This window comes from Pseudophryne corroboree, chromosome 4 (assembly GCF_028390025.1).
Source record: "Pseudophryne corroboree isolate aPseCor3 chromosome 4, aPseCor3.hap2, whole genome shotgun sequence".
Taxonomy (NCBI): Eukaryota; Metazoa; Chordata; class Amphibia; order Anura; family Myobatrachidae; genus Pseudophryne; species Pseudophryne corroboree.
The window spans coordinates 270,893,082-270,910,630 of record NC_086447.1 but is presented as its reverse complement, the minus strand read 5'-3'; the positions used below and the strand labels follow the sequence as shown (position 1 = coordinate 270,910,630).

Genomic DNA, 17,549 nt, shown 5'->3' with positions numbered 1-17,549 from the left:
AGGAAAGGAATTACTCACCTCCTTGAACACGGCCATTGCGTGCGACTCTGAATTAGTCCCTATAGGACCTTATTCACAAGATATATCCTATACAGGATTATTTTCTATGCAGAGATGAAAAACATGATTTAAATGTAACTAATTTAAGACTGAACATTTGGGGAAATAATAGCCATACATATACATAATTGCTGGGAGAATTTCGGGGTGATTCCAGAGACCCAGGAGAGCGGGCCACTCCTGAATTCTGCTAGCCTTTCTGACGATATGAGGTGTGCACTAATAATGCCATCTGCATCATCATGGCCTTTACCCTGCTGTGTGATTATGTGTATTGCGTCTTTGTGCAGCAGGGGATGAAACACCCATCACTTATCCCTTGTACCTACACTGTGGGTTCTCCCAGAGAGATCCAACAAGTAGGCAAGTATACATATATGCACTGAAAATGGTAAAGTGACTCCTCCCATATTGGCGCTAATCCAATGCTACACTTTTTGCAGGAACTTCTATTTTCTCAATAAAATGTAATGTACCGGCTTGATGTGAATAAAATATAAATTTAATACTACACAATGATTAAAAGTGAAGCAAAAACAGAACCCAACATGGGAAACAGAGTCCTACCAAGATGATAATCGGAGCCGCAGGTGTTATGAATGCAAGGTATTTCCCGGGAACAATACCCTGCATGTGGCTCCGTCAGGCGTGTTCCCCAGTGGTCCCTTTCACAGTCAAGGATGTCCAGAAGTACAGGAAAGTACTGGAAAGCAGGTGCCTAGGTAGGACTCTGTTTCCCAGGTTGGGTTCTGTTTTTGTCTCACTTTTAATCATTGTGTAGTATTACATTTTTGTCTCACTTTTAATCATTGTGTAGTATTAAATTTATACTTTATTCACATCAAGCCGGTACATTACATTTTATTGAGAAAATAGAAGTTCCTGCAAAAAGTGTAGCATTGGATTAGCGGCGCGCCAAAGTGGGAGGAGTCACTTTACCATTTTTAGTGCATTTTTACCGTTTGGAGTTTGTAGGGAACTCCCAGACTACCCCCAGGCCTGCACAAATCCTTAAAGCGCAACCATCCACCTCTATTATTCCTATTTTGTTAAGTATACATATATATCTTAAAAACTATTTGAGAATACCCACTTGATCCACCACTGTGATACAATTTAAGATATGGATGCTTTTTATTTGTCCACATAAATTTCTTTTTTTCTGTTAGAGAACACAGACAGCCACATTAATATGAGACTTATTGCAAGCTCAGGAAATCTAAATTCCAGTCAGACTATTAAAGCTCCAGCAACTGACACGTGAGAGACCGTTTTTATGTCACAAGTGTGGTGAAGGAGATGCATTACATCTACAATCATAAAAAATAATACAATCGTGTTAAGAATTAAAAGGTAGAACAGCTCACGAAGTCTGCAGATTTCCTTGGCTGAATGTGGTTTTACCATAACGAAAGTAACATTCTGCTGGATAATAAATGTCACTTGTGGGTAATTCAGAACAGAAACAGATACGCAGTGAAATTTGAGGTATACCCTGCAGCAAATCTTACAAAATCCATGTATAAACTTCTAGACTGCATGGAAAGCATAATTATGTGCAGATTATTCTATAGAACCCATTTTTCCCCAATATAAAATAAATAAATAAATAAATAAATAAAAAGTCTTCAGTTTCTTTGCTTTTAATATTTAAGGATATGCAACATGCTCATTTAATTTGTATTCCCTTTCACGTTTTGCTAATTAAAGATTTTTTTTCTTTGTGTATTTCGTGCACATGAAACACAGGCGAGGGATTTCTTAACTATGATACAACACTCTACCATAGAGACAGTGGCGTAAGTTCGTCCCAGTCGCCCGGAGGCATGATACATTTTGGTGCCCCCCTACACATACACACACATACCATATGTAGCTATCCCGCACCCAGGGTGAACAGTAGAAGGGTGCTCAGGTACCTTTCCCAATAGTAATATAGATACACATAGAAAGTGGACGCACTCCAAGTCAGTCATTACAATAAAACAGACACCAGCATACCATTATAGTACACCTACAGTGCTCCCTCACCCACCAGGTCTCCATGGAGATGCTTTGGCGCAGCGGTGTGCCAATATAATTAGTGTTCACTGTAGTATTTTTTTTTAGGGCAGGGTGCTGATCACGGGGAGGGCACATTTTTCATTCGTGAGGGTAAATTTTTAAGTTAAATGGGCAAACTTAGGTACATACTATAATGCTTGGTGCTCCCATTCCTATGGGCAAAACATCTAGGGGCGTTGTTTCGTGGGGAAGGGGCGTGGCCACATAATAGTGTCAATTCACATTACACCACACGGTAGTGCCCCTAATACACATTGCACCAGTTAGAACCTCCTATACACACTGCGCCAGGTAGAGGCTAGAGCACGTTATACATATTGCGCCAGATAGAGCACATTATACACATTGCGCCAGATAGAGCACATTATACACATTGCGCCAGATAGAGCACATTATACACATTGCGCCAGATAGAGCACATTATACACATTGCGTCAGGTAGAGAGCACTGAGGAACACTGCACCAGGTAGAGAGCACTGAGGCACACTGCACCAGGTAGAGAGCACTGAGGCACACTGCACCAGGTAGAGAGCACTGAGGCACACTGCACCAGGTAGAGAGCACTGAGGCACACTGCACCAGGTAGAGAGCACTGAGGCACACTGCACCAGGTAGAGAGCACTGAGGCACACTGCACCAGGTAGAGAGCACTGAGGCACACTGCACCAGGTAGAGAGCACTGAGGCACACTGCACCAGGTAGGGAGCACTCAGGCACACTGCACCAGGTAGGGAGCACTCAGGCACACTGCACCAGGTAGGGAGCACTCAGGCACACTGCACCAGGTAGGGAGCACTCAGGCACACTGCACCAGGTAGGGAGCACTAATGGCACACTGCACCAGGTAGGGAGCACTAATGGCACACTGCACCAGGTAGGGAGCACTGAGGCACACTGCACCAGGTAGAGCACTGAGGCACACTGCACCAGGTAGAGAGCACTGAGGCACACTGCACCAGGTAGAAAGCACTGAGATTAATGTTTACAGCTGCAAAATACTTACAAGGTTAATTTAGCCCAGGGGGACTCTCATGTACGTACCGGGTCCGGCGGCGCACGGCTGGATCCGGCGACGTGGCGGGGTCCGGCAGGCAGCAAACGGCGGGGCGGCAGGGCGCACAAAAACGGGCAGGGCGGGATTCAGCTGTCTAAAAAAGGGGCAGACACCTAGCGTGAACACTAGATATATATTAAAAAAAAGACAAACGCCTCATTCACTTAAACACACGTCTCACTTAAACACACACGCCTCTCACTTACATACACCTCTCACTTACACACACCTCTCACACACGTGCCTCTCACTTACACACACCTCTCACATACACGTGCCTCTCATATACACATGCCTCTCACTTACATACACATGCCTCTCACTTATAGGCCCTACACACATAGCGATTTCACTGCACGATATGAACGATCTTGTTCATTAATGAACGAGATATCGTTCATATCGTGCAGTGTGGAGTCCCCAGCGATGAACGATGCGCGACCCCGCGCTCGTTCATCGCTGGGGCCATGTCGGCTGTGCATGCCGGCCAATATGGACGAGATCGTCCATATTTGCCTGCAAGTCTACGGAGCCGGGTGACGGGGGGAGTGAAGAAACTTCACTCCCCCCGTCACTGCCCCCCCGCCGCTGGGTCGCTCGTCGGCCGTCGGGCACCTCGGCGGCGCATCGCCGAGTGTGTAGGGCCCCTTACATACACATGCCTCTCACACACACACACATGCCTCTCACTTACATACACATGCCTCCCACTTACATACACATGCCTCTCACACACACACACATGCCTCTCACTTACATACACATGCCTCCCACTTACATACACATGCCTCTCACACACATACACACACACATGCCTCTCACTTACATACACATGCCTCCCACTTACATACACATACATGCCTCTCACACACATCACACACACACATGCCTCTTTTACTTGAATGTACAACTTTCCTTAAAAACACACACACCTCACTTAAAAACAAGCACACACAAAACACAGTACTTCCCCTCAAATACACCTCTCCCCCACCCCCCACACAGTGCCTACCTTTGGCTATCATCCAGAGCATGGAGGAGCAGAGAGTTCTGAGCTTCCCTCGGCTGGCTTACTAAGGGCCCGGGAGGAGCTGTGCTCTGGAGCTCCCCCTAGCTGCAGCCAGTGCCATCTCTCTCTACAAGAGGCAGCTTCCGTGTCATTGACACAGCTCCTCCATCTGCAATAGCAGCGCAGTCCTCAGGCTGCGGGAGACAGTGGAGGAGATGCGCCCCCTTGTGGCCAGGAGCCCGGCGGCAGCCGACTCCACTGCCTCCCACAGTTCCGCCCCTGCATAGAGATAGGTCATGTTTTTGAACTCAAGTTGAACCCTGGAACAGATTCGGCAAGAGATTAATGGTACAGCTTTGCCCTTATTACCAGGGAGTGATGTGACTGTATGGCATGAGAAACTAAAAGGCTACTCAGTCTTACCACATTATTTGGAAATGTAAAGGACAGTCTCCACTGCGTACTCAGAATTGAAACACTCTTTTAATTTATGTCATGTTACAAAACATAGTCATGAAGTTTTCTTACCCCAACAGCTGCTTTTGGTCTTGTGCAACTCTTACGGCATGCTGACAGGTTATAAACTCCTTTGTCAAACTCTGAAGTAGATCTTCTTTTTCTTTAATTTGCATTGCTGCAGTCTTTAGTCTGCAGTAACAAACAGTTATGGAAACACAAGTGCCATTAGGAAGAAACAAAAACATGCGTTACATGGTTATTATTTTAAGAAATTCAAGAAGCATAGCAATAATATAGAGAAATGTATTAGCATCACCTGTAACATTATAGTTATGGTTATGTGGTATAGGTGGTTACAAAGGTGGTCAGCTAAACTACGAGCCAGAGAACAGTTTTTCATACCCCTGATGTTATAATGACCATTCTTATTCTCATTAGGATTATCATAATCAGCATCAATATAACACCATCATATAATGCTGCACTGTACAGTCAGTGACTGTTCAACCATTCACATTGTGAAATACTCCGAGGCAGGAAACAGTGTCATTTACCAACTTTAGGTGCTGGAACAGAGCCGGCCCTAACCAATATGATGCCCTAGGCAAGATTTTGTCTGGTGCCCCCTAGCACCGCCGCTAGTTCTGCAAGAGATGCCTGGCATGAGTCAGCTGGCAGCTCTGCTAATGTCGGGCGCCTTTTGTTTATGAAAATGCATCTTATTTGCATTACTATGTGGCTAGGATGCACAAGCAGCTTCTGCTGATTAAAATGATATGCGGCATGCCTATATTCTGTGTGTGACTGCGGCTGTATCTGCATACGAAATGCTACATTACAGTGATTTCCAGGAATACACACAGAATATAGGCATGCTGCATATCATTTTAATCAGCAGAAGCTGCTGGTGCCCCTAAGCATACCAAATGCCATAGGCACTTGCCTAGTTTGCCTATGCCTAAGGCCGGCTCTGTGCTGGAACATATATGGAACAAGTTTGTTTGAAGCAAATGACACAAAATAAAACTACCAGCCAGACTGATGCACCTTCTTGAGCTTCATGACATTACTGCTTTCAAGCTGTACATTCTTCATAAAGTTTTCTGAGACCTCTAAAGTCATTGACTTAATAATAAAATATTATTTATTATTATTATTATTATTATTATTATTATTATGCTTTATTTACATGGCACCACAAGGGATCCTCAGGAGTATGGGACTCAGGGTCAACAGTGTCTGCGTCGACACATATTAGGTCGACAGTGAGTAAGTCGACACAGAAATAGGTCGACGCTGCCATTAGGTTCACAAAAACAAGGTCGACATGGAAAAAGGCCGACATGATTTTTTTTTTTTTTATTGTATTGTTTTCTTTGTAAAGTGACCGGGAACCCCAGTTAGTGCATAGTGTTCGCTCGCCATGCTTCGGGCAAGGTGCCTCGCTCCGCTGCGTTCAGCACAGGTTACCGTTCCCAATTGTAGTCCACGTGGATCGTAAAGTATGAAAAAGTAGAAAAAAATATATGAAAAACTCATGTCGACATTTTTCCATGTCGACATAATGGTCGTGTCGGCCTACTCGCTGTCGACCAATGGGTGTCCACCTAATGTGTGTCGACCTAGACACTGTCGACCCAGAGTTCGGATACTGATCCTCAGTGCCCAATTACAGAGTACATAAATAAGCAAAACAGGATAACAGTGACTTACAGTTGAATACAATATAGGACAAGTACAGGGCACATATACATAGCTGCTGCATCAGCAGATAACACTGACATAAATATCAGGGCAGCAGAAAACCGCAGGATTTGGTGCCGTCGAAGATGGTTTAAGTAAGAGAAGGAAAAGCACGAGGGATGCTACTTAGAGCTTGCATTCTAAAGGGGAGAGGCAGATAAGCAAGGGTGACACAGATGGGGTAGACTTCACTGTGAGCATGGAACAGAGGGTTAGGATGAGATATGGCTTGAGTTTTGACTCTAACTTGCTTGGTTAGCATCTTCAGCATATGCCGCACACTTATTTACAGTTATTACTGCATAATGCAAAGCAACCCAAAAGAGCATCACAAATGGAGACCTTCTCTGACAAAAGCCACTGCAATAGCTTTGTACACAGAGATGTAAAAGTTAAATAATGCCCATTAAATGTAGGTACAAAATGTATTCCGTCCTTCCGGCTTTTAGCAGAGCATTAGTAGCATACTCTGAAAGCCTGCACTATAGTGTTCTGTGCACTCCATGACTGCTGTCATATAACTCCATTGTAGTTTACTTTGCATTAATAGACAAGCAATGTCAATACTTAAGTAAGCAAGGAGAAGCTAACACTTTTCAGACCCACTAATTATTTTTCTTTTTTACTACCAGCATTCAAGCACATTTAATAGGCTTTCAAGTATATTATCAGGTTTGTTCCCTGGTAAACAATACTGAGCCTGTAGAGAACTGTAGGATTGCGAGATCAGCAGGGACATTCAAATATACATCTACAATTAAGTTTTGTATGTATATTTTTAGTTTTTTCTGAAAACATACAACACAAACTAAAAAGGTATTAAACGCAGAAAAGTTTGTTCTTCCTATTTATTCACTATATATACAGCTATAATACAGTCGAGGAACACATTAATATACAGGTTGCAGACTCTCTCTCCTACATTGTACGCCATTGTGTCAAATTGTATTGATGAAGTAAATCATGGTATGGATGATGTCATTTTACACTTTGATATAGAACCCTAATTGTCCAGCAGGAAATACTGTTTACAGGACAGAGGTTACAGCGAAAGTAAATCACTGCACAAAGAAAAAGTCTCAGCTTTTTCTTTTCTTTTTCTAAACTGATTACAGAAGTGAACATATATTGTGGGTAACCTGCTGTTGCTAAATTACACAAGTAATCATTCAGCAACAGCTGGAAAACTACCGACTGCCAAACTGATTGACCTCACTTTAGCAGTTTTCTCAGGATGGGGAATTCACGGAGAATAAGAGATGTGAGAAAGGTGAGAGAGAAAAGGAGAGAATGAGATGGGAGAGAAGAGGGTCAAAGAGAGGTGGAAGCAAGTAGTACTTTATTACCTGAAACAAACTTCTTATGTGTCTGTCTTTCCATCTTACCTCATTTAGCAACTATAGATCTTTTGCAACTGGTTTACTAAATTTAATTAAATGAAAAGGTTTGCTTTTTCTTTGCTGAGTGATGTAAATAAGGCCAAAATGTAGTGTTAAATGTATACCCATGTACCAATTTACTTACGTTTATTTAGGATTGCTTTATTACCAAGAGACTTTCATCATAATTATTCCTTAACGAGTGCTGCAAATCACCCAGGAAGATGCAGATTGATTGTAAAATTGTGTGGGTTTCACTTTCACATGCAGTTGCATGTTATCAATTTGCAAACCAAGCACTGGGATTTAACACCAATGGGTAACTAAGCCTCACAAAAAAAAGTTATGTGTTGGAAGCACTGTGAAAAAGCACCACATACAGTAATTGGGATTGGTGGATCCAGAGAACAGTAAGCTACTAGTCCTTGTTTAAGACATGTTTAAAATAACTTATAGGGAATAATGGAGGAGAATAAAAAAAATCTATAACATACGTTCCTGTTTTCATCAATATAACCTTACATATGCCCTATTTCTAGCTGAGTTTTACTTTTCTGTCTTATATTTCCATAATACAGAAAAAAATCAAACATTTAGTTGAAACGTCGTGATCACTTTCCCATTAGTGTTATGTTGTCTTGTGCATCGGCGGTATAAGGATAAACAAGATTATTGGTGATCTTACTGGTGGTCCCCACATATACCCCAGTCTACCATGGAGGTCCATGCATAACAAAATAGGGAAAATAAAAATCTAATAAAAATAAACAGGAAGTGCTGTGGTTCCTAAATCATTCACATTACACTGTGTATGTGGTTCTTTGTTTTATAGGTTGCAGTCAGGGGTATAGTGTGTTGCAATGCTTTGCAAGTCCTTCTGGCTCTGGCATCATCAATATGCTTTCCATTGGACATGCCACAAATATTTCAAAGGCTTCTTAGTACTGCAAAGCACATGCCTGAGTGGTAGGAATTACCTTCAGAAAGTCAGAGTCTTAGCCTTATGCCTTAAGGTGTGGAAAAGAATATAAAACATGCCATACATATTTTCCTGTAAAGAAAAAACTATTTCAGACAACTACAGTATATGATCTCTCTTTGAGTAAGGACGACTGAATGATTGCTTTGTAAAATCTGAAGAAGGTGAGGGTTTTGGGTATTTTTCTAAATGAGAAGCCCAGTTTCATTCTACATGTTATGGCACTTTAACCATATGTCCATGGGAATACTTGAGACTTGGGTAAATTTGTTATAAAACCTATATAATAATTTAAAAGGAATGCTAAACATTTCTATGTATAATACATTACATTTACCGTATCTTCCTTTCAAATTACAGACAAACATACAAGTAAATCTACAAAACAATTTAATTTTACTGCTTTCCTCATGCATTATCTGAATGCGAGCTGCCATACTGATTTCTCAGTAAAGTTAAACGGAGGTATCAGCCACAGCACCCCTAGTGGCCATGCAGTCATGAAACAAAAAAATCTCAGTTGTAATCATATGTGGTACAGCACATAGTTCAACTGTGTTACACAGATAGCATTACTAAATGGTCACATTTTTTCTATCAAAAACTTGCAGTTTCACAGCATACTGGAAAGTGGCAATCGTGTTTAGAACACATTTCAGCACACACCATGGTGTACCCTGGCACAGATATGTAAAATAATGAACACAACCAAACCCAAAACAGTATGTTCTCTTTTTCGCTCTTTGTTCAGAACTTACGGCTGGTGAAAGCTGCAGGAAGCAGCAGAGACCGAATAAGGCCACAAAGATTTGTGATATCTGAAGTTTTTCAGAGCCAGATGTTTGAAAAGGTGGAACAGGTACAATACATTCAGTACCAGGAACATGTAATTACAGAATGTGCACCACAACCCAATAAACAAGGCGAAGGCTGAATGACTGGGTTTAAGGAAGGGGCTATGAAGACATCAAAGGGACAGCATTTTTTATTTGCAAGATTTTCTTTTTTCAGTTTTTTCTGGCACGGCAAATGGGTAGTGTGATAAACATGAGCACACAAAGCTTTTTCTTCCCCTTTTAGCTTCCTGTTTATAAACATATAATCTGGTTATCATACGGACATAGATCTTTATTGCAAAATCAACAATGCATAAAAAGGGCAATCATCCCTTCTGGATGTCCTACTACTGAAAAAGCATTGCTCCGAATAAATATTCGCGATTCTTTTTACACAATTGGAAAGACAGTACTTGTCTAAATCATTCACTGGCCAACTGGTCCGCGGTACACTGATTGTGGTGTATTCATGTAACAGGGAAGGCATTAAAAATGTAACATGTTGTAATATGTGTGTGTGTGTGTGTGTGTGTGTGTGTGTGTGTGTGTGTGTGTGTGTGTGTGTGTGTTGTGTACAGGGGTCTGGCACTCCACATAAATCACTTTAGCTGCTGCCGGTGCCCTCACAAGGGAGTAGATAGTAGTATTGCAGGTGCGGCACTCAGAGCATACTTTCAGTAATGGGCACACCGCCGGTCACAATACCAACGCCGGAATCCCGGCGTCTGAAAATCCCGCCGGTTAGGACTATTCACACTCGTGGATGTCTACGCAGAGTGGGAATAGAACCTATGGAGAGCGCAGTGAGCTACCAAGCCCGCTCGCCTCGCTGGCCATGTAACAGCCGGGATCCTGCCGTCAGTATTGTGACTGGCGGTCTCCTGACCACCGGTCACACATACCCAACCCATATATAGCACTCAATCATCGCAATGTCCAGGTGCCTTCAAAAGTGTGTATACACTTCCAATAACTACAATGGTCGGCAGCACTCCCAGAACTTTATAAGTAGAAAAAAATAAGCTTCAGGAGTCCCCCTCCTCGATCAGCACTTAAGTCAGATCCTGACGAAAGCTATAAACACTGAAACGGTGCCTATACCATAATCTATATATGAATCCAGTGAACAGGAGTGCCATTCCTATTCACTAGATTTATATAATATGATACTATATAGGGATGCGGTTATGATGCCGGCTGTCAGGATCCTGGTGAGGTTAGGGTTAGGCTGTGGGAGGGGGGGTTTAGGGTTAGGCACCACCTGGGGAGGAGTAGGTTTAGTCACTAAGGAGGAGGGTCAAGCCGCAGGGAAGGAAGGGTTAGGGTTATACACCACAAGGGGAGGACTACTGAGTAGGGGAAAGGGGGTAACATACTTAACTCTCCCCTGTCGGGATTTCAGAAATCGGGATGCCGGCGTCGGTATTGTGACCGCAGTCAAATATACTATACCCGTTGTGAATTATATTATATTTTATATATATATATATATATATATATATATATATATATAAATAAATTCAGACTGGAACGCACACACCTCCAATAATTCTAATAGGGTGCACGGTCAAAAATCAAGTATAGCAATCGTGAAAATAATCCACATAAACCAGCACACCTGAAGTAGCAGCAAATGATTGAGTTTACTGAATTTTCATTCCTCAGAAAAAGTGCATCGTGCAAACATTGATGTATTAATTAATATATTAATTAAATGCTACCTGTATCTGAAGAAATAATGTAAATTGTTCCACATAACACAGCAGAGTTTGCAGGAACACTAAACACTTTCTAGAGAGCTATAAGTGAGCAGTGGAGTCCTATTGTCCTTATTATATACAGTATAACGTTTCCCCTGAGCAGTTGCACATGGCTTTATATGGCTGTTTATTTATTGCATCTGCTGAGTGTAATATTTCACTATACAAGAAGACAATTGCGTAGGAAGTACAAGACGGTTAGAGCAAATGAGGTGTCCGTTACAGTATTTTCATTGCAGTCAGTTTGGAGCAAATGAACAGAGGTAACACTGTAAGAAACAGGAAATGATGGTGTGGTTTCACCTTGTGACTGTGTGAACTCTCATAATCTCTGTGTCACCTTATGAAACCTGGCAGGAGGCGCTCAGTGTAAACATGAAAACAGTGAGTGGTGGCCGTCACTGGGAGATAGGCAATGTGCTTATGATGCACTGGCTGTATCTAACGGCATGTTTCCTGTTGTTAAGATGTACATGTTATGGCTTGTAAACATAAAGCCGTTGTCATTTAGGCCAACTGTGCAAGTGACGGTTTCCAATATTACACTGCTGGGAAAATAACGTGCAGGAGCACTCTCTGGGTGACATCAGGGGCGGAACTGTGGGAGGCAGTGGAGTCGGCTGCCGCCGGGCTCCTGGCCACAAGGGGGCGCATCTCCTCCACTGTCTCCCGCAGCCTGAGGACTGCGCTGCTATTGCAGATGGAGGAGCTGTGTCAATGACACGGAAGCTGCCTCTTGTAGAGAGAGATGGCACTGGCTGCAGCTAGGGGGAGCTCCAGAGCACAGCTCCTCCCGGGCCCTTAGTAAGCCAGCCGAGGGAAGCTCAGAACTCTCTGCTCCTCCATGCTCTGGATGATAGCCAAAGGTAGGCACTGTGTGGGGGGTGGGGGAGAGGTGTATTTGAGGGGAAGTACTGTGTTTTGTGTGTGCTTGTTTTTAAGTGAGGTGTGTGTGTTTTTAAGGAAAGTTGTACATTCAAGTAAAAGAGGCATGTGTGTGTGTGATGTGTGTGAGAGGCATGTATGTGTATGTAAGTGGGAGGCATGTGTATGTAAGTGAGAGGCATGTGTGTGTGTATGTGTGTGAGAGGCATGTGTATGTAAGTGGGAGGCATGTGTATGTAAGTGAGAGGCATGTGTGTGTGTGTGAGAGGCATGTGTATGTAAGTGGGAGGCATGTGTATGTAAGTGAGAGGCATGTGTGTGTGTGTGAGAGGCATGTGTATGTAAGGGGCCCTACACACTCGGCGATGCGCCGCCGAGGTGCCCGACGGCCGACGAGCGACCCAGCGGCGGGGGGGCAGTGACGGGGGGAGTGAAGTTTCTTCACTCCCCCCGTCACCCGGCTCCGTAGACTTGCAGGCAAATATGGACGATCTCGTCCATATTGGCCGGCATGCACAGCCGACATGGCCCCAGCGATGAACGAGCGCGGGGTCGCGCATCGTTCATCGCTGGGGACTCCACACTGCACGATATGAACGATATCTCGTTCATTAATGAACAAGATCGTTCATATCGTGCAGTGAAATCGCTATGTGTGTAGGGCCTATAAGTGAGAGGCATGTGTATGTAAGTGAGAGGCATGTGTATATGAGAGGCACGTGTATGTGAGAGGTGTGTGTAAGTGAGAGGCACGTGTGTGAGAGGTGTGTGTAAGTGAGAGGTGTATGTAAGTGAGAGGCGTGTGTGTTTAAGTGAGACGTGTGTTTAAGTGAATGAGGCGTTTGTCTTTTTTTTAATATATATCTAGTGTTCACGCTAGGTGTCTGCCCCTTTTTTAGACAGCTGAATCCCGCCCTGCCCGTTTTTGTGCGCCCTGCCGCCCCGCCGTTTGCTGCCTGCCGGACCCCGCCACGTCGCCGGATCCAGCCGTGCGCCGCCGGACCCGGTACGTACATGAGAGTCCCCCTGGGCTAAATTAACCTTGTAAGTATTTTGCAGCTGTAAACATTAATCTCAGTGCTTTCTACCTGGTGCAGTGTGCCTCAGTGCTCTCTACCTGGTGCAGTGTGCCTCAGTGCTCTACCTGGTGCAGTGTGCCTCAGTGCTCCCTACCTGGTGCAGTGTGCCATTAGTGCTCCCTACCTGGTGCAGTGTGCCATTAGTGCTCCCTACCTGGTGCAGTGTGCCTGAGTGCTCCCTACCTGGTGCAGTGTGCCTGAGTGCTCCCTACCTGGTGCAGTGTGCCTGAGTGCTCCCTACCTGGTGCAGTGTGCCTGAGTGCTCCCTACCTGGTGCAGTGTGCCTCAGTGCTCTCTACCTGGTGCAGTGTGCCTCAGTGCTCTCTACCTGGTGCAGTGTGCCTCAGTGCTCTCTACCTGGTGCAGTGTGCCTCAGTGCTCTCTACCTGGTGCAGTGTGCCTCAGTGCTCTCTACCTGGTGCAGTGTGCCTCAGTGCTCTCTACCTGGTGCAGTGTGCCTCAGTGCTCTCTACCTGGTGCAGTGTGCCTCAGTGCTCTCTACCTGGTGCAGTGTTCCTCAGTGCTCTCTACCTGACGCAATGTGTATAATGTGCTCTATCTGGCGCAATGTGTATAATGTGCTCTATCTGGCGCAATGTGTATAATGTGCTCTATCTGGCGCAATGTGTATAATGTGCTCTATCTGGCGCAATATGTATAACGTGCTCTAGCCTCTACCTGGCGCAGTGTGTATAGGAGGTTCTAACTGGTGCAATGTGTATTAGGGGCACTACCGTGTGGTGTAATGTGAATTGACACTATTATGTGGCCACGCCCCTTCCCCACGAAACAACGCCCCTAGATGTTTTGCCCATAGGAATGGGAGCACCAAGCATTATAGTATGTACCTAAGTTTGCCCATTTAACTTAAAAATTTACCCTCACGAATGAAAAATGTGCCCTCCCCGTGATCAGCACCCTGCCCTAAAAAAAAATACTACAGTGAACACTAATTATATTGGCACACCGCTGCGCCAAAGCATCTCCATGGAGACCTGGTGGGTGAGGGAGCACTGTAGGTGTACTATAATGGTATGCTGGTGTCTGTTTTATTGTAATGACTGACTTGGAGTGCGTCCACTTTCTATGTGTATCTATATTACTATTGGGAAAGGTACCTGAGCACCCTTCTACTGTTCACCCTGGGTGCGGGATAGCTACATATGGTATGTGTGTGTATGTGTAGGGGGGCACCAAAATGTATCATGCCTCCGGGCGACTGGGACGAACTTACGCCACTGGGTGACATTATAACCTTACAGAAATCAGCTTCCCTGGGGTATCTGTGTGAGCAGACCTTATTGTTTGGTTTAATGAAAACAAATCTAAACAAGAAGTAGCCAGTGATGTGATGTGATACTTCATATACATAGCTGTGGGCTCGTGATTGGGCAGGAATGCTCAAAACTGCATATACATAATAAACCAAAATCCAAAATGCCAAAATGAGCACCAGCAATTGGCATGTCCTCAATAATCACATAATCAAGCCTGTCAGTACATGCCGACACAGGCAAATAAACCAGTTGGGTACGTGAGAGATTGGATAAAGCCCAAACAATACTGAGAAATCTGACCGTGCAGCTATATACAGTACACAAAGGCTGTTATATATGTGCACCAAAACAGGTGCCTGAAAAAGGCAACTTTTTTTTTTTTTTAAAGCAATACGTTTAAAAGAACATGCCACACCTTAGGATCCACAACAATTGCACACTTACACTAACGAAATCTCCCATAACAATGTCATAATAAAACATAGGGTTCCAGATTAAATGGGCACCGATGTGTTGGTTCCCAGCTGTAACTACTGTAGCCCAGCAACAGGACTATGTGGCTTAATAACCACACACTGTGGTGCACTTGTCCTAATAACAGAGCAAGATAAACACCATTTTGCATGATATTTGTATAGCAAAAAATACCATCTACAATTCTCTTCATGTTTTATAGACAATGTGAAAAAGGTATTGCTTAGGACTAATGTGGAGTTAGGAGCAACGCAAGGACAGGAGCAAATCTGCAACCTGGTGAAACCACGATGCACTGCACAGCACAGAGGGAAGGGATTTAAAATGAGAAGACTGATTTAGAGTTGCTCATCTTTTGCTTTGCTCCCAATTCTGCATACACCTCACTATGGGGTATATGCAATTGCGGTCGAATTCCGGCTGGAATTCGACCGTTTTTAAATTAGAAACAATTCGACAGTCAGACACCCTCCCGCCGGGACTAGAATTCGACATATTCAATAAAAAAACGGATTTGACAGCCCCGCTGTCGAAAAACGGACCAATTGACGATAGTGTGCGTCCTGGATTCGACTTCATGGACGTCACAAAACTGTGTAAAAAATTGTGAACAAAAAATGCGTGGGGTCCCCCCTCCTAAGCATAACCAGCCTCGGGCTCTTTGAGCCGGTCCTGGTTGGAAAAATACGGGGGGGGAAATGACAGGGGATCCCCCGTATTTTCACAACTAGCACCGGGCTCTGCGTCCGGTCCTGGTGCCAAAAATACGGGGGACAAAAAACGTAGGGGTCCCCCGTACTTTTAACACCAGCACCGGGCTCCACTAGTCAGAGAGATAATGCCACAGCCGGGGGACACTTTTATACCAGTCCCAGCGGCTGTGGCATTAAATCCCCAACTAGTCACCCCTGGCCGGGGTACTCTGGAGGAGTGGGGACCCCTTAAATCAAGGGGTCCCCCCCTCCAGCCACCCAATGGCCAGGGGTGAAGCCGAGGCTGTCCCCCCCCCCCCCCCCCCCCCATCCAAGGGCTGTGGATGGGGGGCTGATAGCCAAGTGACAAAAATAAAGAATAATAAAAAAAAAAAAAAAAAAAACAACACATGTTTTTAAAAATTTTTATTAGATTCCGCCAGCAAAATGAGGCGGACTGAAATTGACGAAATGACAGTCGAAAAGCACTGTTGTTGAATCGACATTCTTCAATTGAATATACTTTTGTCGAAAAGCCGCATTTTTACCATTGCAGACATGTCGAATTTGAGTAATGTTGAATTGCAAAAAGTCGAATCTGAAACGGTAGGTTTTTTTGTCGAAAAGTACTGTATTGCATTGTCGAAAAAAAAATTTGTGTCGAAAATGCCCCGTTTTTCGACATTTGCGGCAATTCGACCGCAATTGCATATACCCCTATGTGTAAGTACTTTACTTCTAAGTAAACCTATTGTGGCCAGGTTTTGTTGTTTTATTGTTTTTACTGCATGCCATCAAAGGCATGAAACACTTCAGGGCAGCTATCAATTTCTGTCTTCCAGCAAGCAGCTATTGTTTACATGCAAGAGAGTGCCCTCGGGGAAGAATCCCATCTCATATAAAATGGAAAGCTTTCCATGTGCCTTGAGTAGTGTCACGCCAAGCATAGCGTGTCACTGCCATTTCACAGGAGATACTGATGCTCTGCCAACTGAGGCATGGCAGTCATACTGCACGGCTCTCCATCACTGGGCCAAATAGGTGTGCTTTCCTCAGTCACCTGTGTTCTTTGTGCGTTCAGGCTAAATAATGATTTCATTGTTAGCACTCCTTCATAGAATGAAAGAACCAGTAGACACTAAATTGATACATCCCCCATTCAACAATTACCTGACATTATGAACTCACATTTCCCCCTCTCCCATATGTTTAGGGCAGGGGTGTGGAACCTTTTTTTCTACCAAGGGCCATTTGGATATTTATAAAATCCTTCGGGGGCCATACAAAAATGATCAATTTAAAAATTAGCCTGCCCCCAGTAGTTATGCCCCAAGTCCGTTGTTATGCCCCCAGTCAGTTGTTATGCCCCATTAGATATGCCCCCTAGTAGCGCCGCTTACACACACATTAAAAGAAAATAAGATTTTACTTACCGATAAATCTATTTCTCGGAGTCCGTAGTGGATGCTGGGGTTCCTGAAAGGACCATGGGGAATAGCGGCTCCGCAGGAGACAGGGCACAAAAAGTAAAGCTTTTTCAGATCAGGTGGTGTGCACTGGCTCCTCCCCCTATGACCCTCCTCCAGACTCCAGTTAGGTACTGTGCCCGGACGAGCGTACACAATAAGGGAGGATTTTGAATCCCGGGTAAGACTCATACCAGCCACACCAATCACACCGTACAACCTGTGATCTAAACCCAGTTAACAGTATGATAACAGCGGAGCCTCTGAAAGATGGCTTCCTTCAACAATAACCCAAATTAGTTAACAATAACTATGTACAATTTATGCAGATA

General features: G+C 44.1%; 1 protein-coding gene and 1 long non-coding RNA gene across 3 annotated transcripts in view; one reads left to right on the top strand and one right to left on the bottom strand.

Annotated features, from left to right (window-relative positions):
• LEKR1 (leucine, glutamate and lysine rich 1) overlaps window positions 1-17,549 on the bottom strand; it is a 267,560-nt gene that overhangs the window by 194,492 nt on the left and 55,519 nt on the right. The window contains exon 4 of one of the 2 annotated variants that reach the window (XM_063916122.1): window positions 4,717-4,836. The exons of the other annotated variant lie outside the window; for it this stretch is intronic. Coding sequence (XP_063772192.1) covers window positions 4,717-4,836 — 120 coding nt within the window. The remainder of the gene's footprint in view (window positions 1-4,716; window positions 4,837-17,549) is intronic. 2 annotated transcript variants of the gene reach the window in all.
• LOC134909343 (uncharacterized) overlaps window positions 11,936-17,549 on the top strand; it is a 42,725-nt gene continuing 37,111 nt past the window's right edge. Inside the window, exons 1-2 of the long non-coding RNA XR_010175892.1 lie at window positions 11,936-12,210; window positions 13,129-13,235. This is a non-coding gene — a long non-coding RNA (uncharacterized LOC134909343). The remainder of the gene's footprint in view (window positions 12,211-13,128; window positions 13,236-17,549) is intronic.